Below are 10,312 nucleotides of genomic sequence, written 5' to 3'. Positions count from 1 at the left end.
TCATTGATCTACTGTTTTTAAGCCTTAAACCTCACACCTCTACGGAATTTTAACACAACCTACCTCCCCCTTTTTCCTTCTTTACTATATGATACTTCACAATTGTAAATTGCAATTATAAGGAAATTTTGTTGTTGAAAAAAAATTTTATTTCAAATGATTAAAAATTGTTTAATTTGGCAAGAAAAGGCAAAAAAAAATTCAGGAAAACTGTTGTTTTAGGCAAGAGCATCAGTTATGCTGCTGTTTCTATACAAGTTCAACATTTTAACTTTTTTATTAAGTTCACTTCCTTTGTCTTTTAGTTTCGGTTTCAAATAGTGTCACCTCCCCCCCCCCCCCCTATAATCATGTGAGTATTTTTGATAAGCAGCTTTACAAACAAAATGGGGACTATGCATGAATGAGAGAAAGTGAATTTAAGGACCCACATCCAGCATTGATTGAGTATTTGTTTTGGTGAATATACTAGGTTTCTGTTCAATATAGTTGTATCAAATAATAAAAAAAGGTTCACCAAAGTTTTATAGGGTAAGGCGGGGGAAGTTTCGGTAAGGGGCTATTTTCGGTAATTTCGACCTACCTTCATTAAAGGAAGCCTGCAAGAAATACCACGCTTTAACTGCTGAAAGACTGCCACAAGTAGACCAAATACCCCAAATTTGAAGCCTTCAGCTTCTATAACAAAAAAGTTCTAGGCATTTTAAAATGACATTTTATGTACATAAAAATTTTGAAAGAATTGCAATGCTCATGTTGAAAACTTTGAAATTAAACTACGTGGCATAGAAACAAAATTATAAGCTTATTTTTGTCATAAATTTAGGTTTCCAGTAACTAATTATATTTTTACAATAAAAATACCCATTTTTATGGTCAAAATCATTAAAAAAAATTAAGTTTTACTTGCGTTGTACCGAATGTACTGTAGCCAATCAGAAGGATGAATCAGCTTAACAACCAATCACAGCTAAGCTTGTATTAGTTTTCCCCTTTGTTTCCGCTATGATTTTCGTTTTAAAATGCAATCTAAATCGAATTTTTTTCATAGATTTTGACTATGAAATGTGGTGTTTTTATTGTAAAAATGTAATTAGTTACAGGCAATCTAAGTTTCTGACAAAGATAAGGTTATAATTTTGTGTCTGGGCGACGTAATTTAATATTGTTTTTTCTTTTATGAGCATTGGAAATCTTTCAAAAATTCCATTGTACATAAAATGCTATTTTGAAATGCCTAGAACGTTTTTGTTATTGTAGCTGAAGGCTTTAAATTTGGGGTATTGGGTCTTCTTGTGGCAGTCTTTCAGCAGTTAAAGCGTGTTATTTCTTGCAGGCGTCCTTTAAATGACCTTTTTCTCCATGTTCCTTTCAAATGACAGAAAAAAACATAAAAGCAAATTTGTTCTTTATTAAATTGCCTACAAAAAAGTATAAAATGAATTTTTTGTGAGATAAATATTAAGGGTACTTATTGGGTCTCAAAGTCGGACGAAAAATTTTTTTTTTTCAAAAATTTTTTAGTAGGTGTGTAAAGATCGACGTACACAAAAATTGGTAAGACCTAGAGCTGATCCGTAAAAACCTTTTGAACTAAGAATTGCCAAATCCATTGAGAGCTTTAAAATCGGGTTAATATTTTTTTCAAAAATGACCAAAGTTGGCGCCGGGGGAAATTTCGGTAATTTCCAAAAATATTGTATTTCACTAACCTAACCTTAATTTTCTCAGGAACCATTTGACCAATAGAGATGATTTCTTAAACTTAAGCTTTTATGCTTATAAACTACCTTCTAGTTTAGAAGTCACCCCCTTGCCGCCAACCCCTAGCCCTCCGGGGCTCAAAAAAACCTAAAAATGAACCTAACCTTAATTTTCTCAGGAACCATTTGACCAATAGAGAAAATTTCTTAAACTTAAGCTTTTATGCTCATAAACTACTTTCTAGTTTAGAAATCACCCCCCTGCCACCAACCCCTAGCCCTCTGGGGCTCAAAAAACCCTTAAAATGAACCTAACCTTAATTTTTTCAGAAACTATTTGACCAGTAGAGATGATTTGTTAAACTTTAGCTTTTATGCTTATAAACTAACTTCTAGATTAGAAGTCACCCCCTTGCCACCATCACCTAGCCCTCCGGGGCTCAAAAAACCCTAAAAATGAACCTAACTTTGATTTTCTCAGGAACCATTTGACCAGTAGATATGATTTCTTAAACTTAAGCTTTTATGCTTTTAAGCTACCTTCTAGTTTAGAAGTCACCCCCCCCCCCTGCCAACCCCTAGCCCTCCGGGGCTCAAATAAAATTTAAAATTGAACCTAACCTTAATTTTCTCAGGAACTATTTGACCAAGAGAGATGATTTCTTATACTTAAGCTTTCATGCTTATAAACTAACTTCTAGTTTAGAAGTCACCCCACTGCCGCTAACCCCTAACCCTCCGGGGCTCAAAATTTAAATAAGAAATTTTAATTAAGGTTAGGTTCATTTTTAGGGTTTTTTTGAGCCTGAATATCTTACCTACTAACAACCTAGATGAACCCTATTGATGTTATAAACAACATTTTGACACAATATCATGTTATTCCTAGATAAAAATGAACAGAAAGAAATATCATAAATGAAAATGTATTCAGGGTGAAAATGGTGAATTTTTGTCAAAGATGACACTTTTGCTTCAAATTCAATTTTTAAGGTCAATTTTTAATCAATTTTCATGTTTTTTGGACTAAATCTATAGTTCAATGTGAGCTTTTTTAGGATCAGGCCTAAAAAGTAATAAAATACGTTTTTTTCTTATATTAATTTTAAGTTTTTTAAAAAAAAAATTTTGAAAAAAAAATCGAAAATTCGCGTCTTTCAAAAAAATTCATTTTTAACATAGAAGGAATAGTCCGATTATTATGAAATTTTTTGTGGATAATCCCTGTGACCTATACTAATTATGATTATTTATGTTCAACTGGCCGTTTGGCCGTTTTTCATCGATTTTTTTTAGGTTAAAAAAAAATTACCGAAAATTCCCCCGGTGGTGGGGAATTTTCGGTAACTTTTTTGCGGTCAATTTCGGCCAACTTCTAAAAGTCCTAGGATAACGTCCTTTTAGGACCTGATAGTCCTTTCCGTAAGCTTTCTACTGGTCTTGGTTTCATTTGAAAATATTAATATTTACCCCATTTTTTTTCAAAAAAACCAAAAAAAACCCCGAAATTTCCCCCCCCTTACCCTATGAAATAACTTAGAAATGTTCAGCAATTTTTAAAAAAATTTTATCAAGTGCTTTGTTTATGTATTTTTAAATTTCAGCATTAAATGGTGTTTAGCTGTGATCTTCTTTTAAAATGTTGAACTAGCAAAACATTTGAGTCTATTTCATCATAAAGGGAAAGGCAGCTTTTGCAGAATTCCTCAAAGGTTTGAGTTTTAAGACTTTAAAACAGAAATAGAATGCTAATATTCACTACATAGATTTATTTCTTATTGAAAAGAACTACCTCATGACAAAAAAAATCTTAAAAATAAAGATATTTGGGAATCATATAAAGGGAGAGGTCATTTTCTAGTAAATCCCGTAAAGGTGTGTGTTATAAGGCCTAAAAATAGTAGTAGAACGATAAGGTGCTCTATATATTTGTATTTCCTATTGAATAGAACAATAGGGAAGAAATTTTTTTTTTTTTTTTTGATAACCGTACCTGGAATATCTGAAATTTCTATCAAACGCTTTGTTTGGCTCAAACTGACACAAATAAAAAAAAATATAATTATAATAAATCAACCTGTAAAGAATGACTTCTTCCTTTGTTTAATGGTATAGATTGTTCTTAACCTTTACCTTGTACCTGTAGAAAACATTATTATTATAATTATATTTTTTTTAAATTTTTGTCAGTTTGAGCCAAACAAAGCGTTTGATAGAAATTTCGTATTTTTTTTAGATAATCCAGGTACGGTTATCAAAAAAAAAAAAAAAATTTCACTATTGTTCTATTCAATAGGGAATACATATATCTAGAGCACCTTATCGTTCTACTACTATTTTTAGGCCTTATAACACACACCTTTACGGGATTTACTAGAAAATGACCTCTCCCTTTGTCAAACTGATAATAATTCATTTTTAACATATTACAGTAAGTAACTGTTATTACTTTTTATTTACTTGTTACTCTTATTATAGGTAATGCCTCTAATAAAAAAAATATACTCTAATATTACTATACTTTAATAATAATGAATTATTGGCAGTTTGACAATATCAAAGCATTTGATCAAGGACGTCCAAAGGTGGGGGGCGTAAAGAAGTGATTACCCCCCCCCCATCCCCAAACTACGGCACCCCCAAAATATTTTTCATTTTATCCCCCCAATTTAAAATTTACCCCTACCTTGGCCCAACCATTTAGGAGGAGGTATTTATCCCCCCAAACAGTAACAATTTTGGGGGTGAAATACCCCCCTAAAAATAGAAATTCCTAACAAACAAAATTTTGGTGTGCTTCGCGCGCATTTTTATAATATAGTAATTCATTATTAGGTAGGTACCTTTTTACAGTATTAAATTACCCCCCCCCCCAACAAAAATTTTAACCCCGGGGGTAAATTTTGGAAAGGGTAACAAAAAATTTTCTCCTGCCAACAGATTTCAGGGGGGGTAATTACCCCCCCAAAGCAAATTTTACCCCCAGGGTAAAAATTTTGGGGGGGGGGTAAAAAAAATTTGCGGCGCCGCCATTTTACTTCCCCCCTTAAAAAAATTTCCCCCCCTCCCCTAAAATAAAAAGCTTGGACCCCCCTGCATTTTTTATTCAATTTTCAGGTATCATTAAGTTTAAAAAAAACTTTCAACATTTATAAATCTATCTCAACCATAACATTTATAAATTAGTAACTACTGCTGCTTCATAACAAAATATATTTCCAGGGTGACCACTCAAAATTTACAAGTATATAGTACATATATAGTGCATAAAAATTACCATATAGTACACAAAATTTTAACAAATATAGTACCATGTAGTAGTACTTAATTTTAATTTTTTTTATTTTTTTTATTACCTCTTGGGGCAAAGCCCTTAGATGCTAGGGGCGAATTTGCTAGCCTATAATACAAAGTAGAACGATGTCTGTCTGTTTGTTTGTAGTGAAGGATCTCGCTAACCTCTGAACCGATTGGGTTATCCTTTACAGGGTAGCTTCTCATAGGTCCCGTGAAGGTTTATAACTATTTTCTTGGGGGGTGAACACCCTTAACCCCTCCAAAAATGAAAGATATCCCCCCCCCCAAAAAAAATTTCTTTTTAAAACTAAAATTAAAATAGTGGGGTCGACTACCCATCCCCCCCCCTAAAAAAAAATCCCCCCCTTAATTGTTTTTTTAATTTACTTAAAAATCTACAACATGAAAAATTAGTTTGATCAAACCTCTTGGGGCTAAGCCCCTAGAGGCTAGGGGCGAAGACGCTAGTATTAAATAACGTAGTAAGGGTTTCATGTCTGAATCTTAAGATCTCATTAACTACTGAACCAATTGGGTTAGCAATTTTAGGTATGCTTCACTGAGGTCATATGATGGTTTTAGGTTATTTAATTTTCAGAATTATGTCCTGGGATGTCCTAGATGCTAGGGACTTAGCTGCTAGTCTATAATACAAAGTAGCTTGATCTGTCGGTCTGAAGATTAAGAATTTGGTAACTGCTGAACCGATTGGGCTCTACTGGCCAGGGAATACACATACTAGTCATATGGTGGTTTTAAGCAATTTTTGTGGGGGTGGTAAATCCTAGCCCCCTCAAAAAAGAAAAAAAATATACCCCACAGGAATTGCTGACCCAAGGGGGGGGGGGAAGTTTGTACACTTACAGGAAATGAAATTCAGTACCTAATTATGCCCTGGACGTTTGGGCTTGTTTTTATAGTTATCAACCTAATTCTTTTTGTAAACTCTCTTATATAATTGGATCTACCCATAAAACTTTAAAAATTGAATTTTGGGACCAAACACTAAAAATTTAAGTTCTGAGCTTATTTTTAGAGATATCCCTCTGTTTTTTTTAAGAAATCTTTTTTAACATAACCGGACAAAGTTATCATTACAGATTTTATTTTGGTATTTTCCTTCTTGGGTCTAGTAGAGCAAAAGACCCCCCAAACACTAAAATTTTAAATCTGAACTTATTTTTAGAGATATTGAGATGATTTTTTTTAGAAAACTTTTTTGACATAACTAAGCAAACTAGAAAACTGCAAATCTTAAAAATTATTTTTTTTAAATGGGACCAAGACCAGTAGAAAGATCTCCAAAAAGTCGATCAGGTCCTAAAAGGACGTAAACCTAGGACTTTGAAAAGTTTTTCAATATTGATCTCAAAAACGGCACAGACTTCGCCCTGCCTCAAGGCGAAGTCGGTAGGGCATTTTCAAGCTTCAAAAAATCGATGACGTATTAATTTTATTACAGCATGCCCAAAAGGTAAAAGTTGCTAAATTTAATAAAGATTATGCACAAAAATTTTTTATTAGGATAGGGTCAATTTTTTTACAAAAAAAAATAATTTTTCCGAAGTACGCAAAATTTGACTTTTTTTTCGAAAATTTTTTTGATAAAAATCATAAAAATACTACTACAAAAAATAACTTGTTATGACTTTTAAGGCCTGAACCTTAAAATTCAGGCAATTTTGAATAGATTTGGCCAAAAAAATTAGTTCTATTAACAAAATTTCCTGAAAAATTCAAGTAGAAAAAAAGTGAAGTTTGGCAAAATCTGTGGTCGTATCCCAGCTTCAAAAAACCTATGACATTGGTTTAATTACAGCATGCCCTAAAGGTTAAAGTTGCTAAATGTAATAAAGAGCATTCACAAAAACATTTATGAAGATCGGACAATTTTTTCTACAAAAAAAATAAATTTATTCAAAGTACGAGAAATTTGACTTTTTTCTCAATAAATAATAAACAATTAGACATATTACTGAATTAGTCATCTTGCTGTGTATTTTTTTGAATGAGCAAGGTATACAGGGATGGCAAAATAAAAACCACGTGGTTTTAATCAAGTGGTTTAAACCAAAAAAAAAAAGCTAAAAAAACCAAAAAAAACCAAGGTGGGATGGTTTAAATGGTTTTTTTTTAATACAAAGGCCTATCTTTCCAGTTATATCCTTATAATAAAGTAACAGGATGTTTGTATGTGTGTTTGTGTATTTGTATGTTTGTACCAAAGGATCTCGCTAACCGCTGAACCGATTGGGTTCTCCTTAACAGGGTAGCTTCTCATTGGTCCCGGGAAGGTTTATAACTATTTTCTTTGGGGGTGGGACAAAATTTAAAAATGAGGGGGGGGGGCAACCCCCCCCCCCAAAAAAAAAATGAGCGCCCCCCCAAAAAAAATTTTTTTTTTACTTTTTCTTACAAAATATAAAATAAAAAATTCAATTATTAAATTCGACTCTCTCCTTCTCAAGTGCCCCTAGAGGCCTCTAGGGGCCTAGCCGCTAGTCTTTTTATAATGTAAAAAATACAGTCAAAAACATAAATACCTAATTCAAAATTCTTTTAATTGTTTAAATCTTTATACTAAAGGGGTAGTTTCACGAAATGCATTTAAACTTAATTTAGTGAACCGCATATTTTTTCTTAGTTAATGGGGTAAACTACATTTAAATAGCATATATTTGAAATAAATTCAGTTTTCTACCACGTAGTTTTTAAAATATCAAGACCTGAAAATTGTTTTTTTTGTGATATATGCAATTTAAAAAGACGATTTTCAAGTCTTGATATTTCAAAAACTATGTGGTAGAAAATTGAAATTTTTTCAAATATATGCCATATAAATGTAGTTAAACCATTTAACCAGGATAAAATATGCGGTTCACTAAATTAAGTTCAAATGTATTTCGTGAAACTACCCCTTTATACAAAATTTTGTTTGATCTTTTTTAAAAAAACCTGTTTTTTTCCCATCTCTGAAGGTATATGAATTTTTTATCACATAAATACAATTTTCTTAATATTCTTAAAACTACATGGTAGAAAATTGAAATTATTTCAATGTAGTTTAAACCATTGACCAGGAAAAAAATATGTGGTTCACTTAATTCAAGTTCAAATGCATTTCATGCAACTACCCCTTTAGTAAATTATAACAGATTCCTATATATATTTTTACATTTAGTTGAATATTTTCTATCTAATATAACTGGAAGTTTCAAAGAAAAGAAACATTTAAAAATAAAAAAATTCATTTTTTTCTGTTTTGATCAAACTTGTATGTCTAAAACAATCAGTTTTCATGATTATATAGTTTATTCTAACGCCCTTTATTTAACATTTCTGAAAAAACTACAAAAAACCTTGGTTCACAGGTTGGGGTAAACTTTTAAGTAAAAAACCTGAGTTTTTAACACCCTGCTTGTGCTTAGTTTCACTGTTTTTTTTTACAAAAGTCATTGATACTTTAAAACATAAATTCCTAGAATTAGAGTTTTTTGAGTCTAAACTGCCTTCAGCTTTAGATTTTTCAACTTTTGATTTGGCAAGATCATTGATTGCATCAATCATGTAAGGTTTATCAGTTTCCGGATTATATAATGGTAAAAGATCTAGTTTCTCTGGCATGTCATCATTGGACTGGTTTTGCATTATTTCAGTCAGCTTTTTAGGTACATATAATTTACACATATGTTTGTAAACATGTGTCCAATATTTATGATCTAAAATTAAAACATAAGTGAAAATTAAAGCAATAACTTGAAGAATACTTTATGTTCCTCCTAAAACTAATTTAGAGAGTTCAAAGACATTCTTGCAAAAGTTTATAGAATGTGTTTTCAAGAAATGTTTTTAGATAAACAAATTTTTTACAGTCTTTTAACTATATACATAAGTTTATTTTAAAATGTATAAAATTTCACAATAACAGAATTTAGGATTTAAGGTCCTACCTAGATTGATGAGAGTGTACTTGCTAATTTCATCAGTATAGAAAGTAAATTGATGTTGGTGCATTCTGCCCATCACATGCTTTTCAACCTAAATTATATAATATGCTTTTTTCTTGATGTTCATTAAAATTAGTATAATATAATTTGTATTATTAATAAATATTTTTTATCTTACTACATATTTCTGATTTTAATGCAACTGTATTACCAAATAACTGACCTTGTCACCATCCAACCATTGTTTACAAAGGATACATCCATATATAACTGACTCTTCATGCTAAAAGAGTATTTACATAATTTGTAGCATAATTTCTATCAAGTTTTTATGATAAATTATACACAAATCTCTTAAGATATCAATAAGTAGAAAAAGTGAACATTTTTACCTGTTTAGCTTTAAGCAGTTTGAATACTCTGTTCTCTTTGGTCAACAGAAAATCAAACAAGTATGGATTAATCTAAAGATAGAAAATAAATAATGTTTGTTTATTATTTAAAGTTAAATATTTTCTTGAGTAGGTATTTGAACCTCTTCTGCAAATGATAATAATGATTAAATTGTTGCATAGTGTAATGATAAAAGTTTTGTTTTCACCTAAATTCTACCTCCTTCCCTAATAAATATCCATAAATATACAAATTCTATTCAACTTAAATAATTTCTTTTACAGTGGATTAAGTTTTCATTTCATCTTAGGTTATCACAATATTTAATCTTTTAAGTTGCAAGAACAATTCACTCCATAATATAGGTTTTTCTCATAAATAGAGATGGAATACTGACCGGATAGACATAGTCATCCCTTTCTGCAAACCAAGTATCTGGTGGAAAATTAGAGGGAAATGACATTTTACTTCTGAAAAAAATAAATGTTAATTTTATTTTCCACTAGGTAGGCATATAAATATTTATTTGATTTTAAGAAAATTAAGACAGTCTTGGGAAAAAATTAAATGCCTGAAAATAAAAACGAAAAGTAGTGTAGAGATACTATTTCAGGTAACCTTTAAAATAATTTACTGGGTAATGGTTTCAAAATTTTACTGTAGGTATATTTCGAAAAAAACGAATTTATGGGATATCTTTCGACAAATAAGCCATAACCCTTTTAATTAAAAAAATATACATAATTCATTAAAATATTCATTCACTCATTTTCTAATCCTTTAGCAGCAGACAAACAAAATAATCAAATCCGTTGCTATTCAACCCCAATCATTTGACGACGAAAAGGGGCGCAGAGTTTATTTTGTTTGGCTATTTTTTTACCAAACTGAGTTCGAAACTGAGTGAACAACGCTGAAAGCTTGATATATGCAGCATAACGACAAAAGGCATTAAATATAATAATATTGCAT

General features: G+C 31.0%; 1 protein-coding gene across 1 annotated transcript; it reads right to left on the bottom strand.

Moving 5' to 3' along the window:
- Window positions 1-8,333: 8,333 nt before the first annotated feature.
- Window positions 8,334-9,831, bottom strand: LOC145331712 (uncharacterized). Its single transcript, XM_080176526.1, has 5 exons — window positions 9,738-9,831; window positions 9,340-9,411; window positions 9,171-9,230; window positions 8,951-9,038; window positions 8,334-8,719 (listed from the first exon to the last, which is right to left on the bottom strand). The coding sequence occupies exons 1-5, from the start codon at window positions 9,801-9,803 to the stop codon at window positions 8,349-8,351; spliced, it is 657 nt and encodes a 218-aa protein (XP_080032652.1). The 5' UTR covers window positions 9,804-9,831; the 3' UTR covers window positions 8,334-8,348.
- Between the last annotated feature and the right edge of the window lie 481 nt (window positions 9,832-10,312).

Source organism: Acartia tonsa, chromosome 11, assembly GCF_053477335.1.
Source record: "Acartia tonsa isolate MP-2025a chromosome 11, ASM5347733v1, whole genome shotgun sequence".
Classification (NCBI taxonomy): Eukaryota; Metazoa; Arthropoda; class Copepoda; order Calanoida; family Acartiidae; genus Acartia; species Acartia tonsa.
Note: the sequence above shows the minus strand (reverse complement) of the source record. Positions and strands in the feature narration are given on the sequence as shown.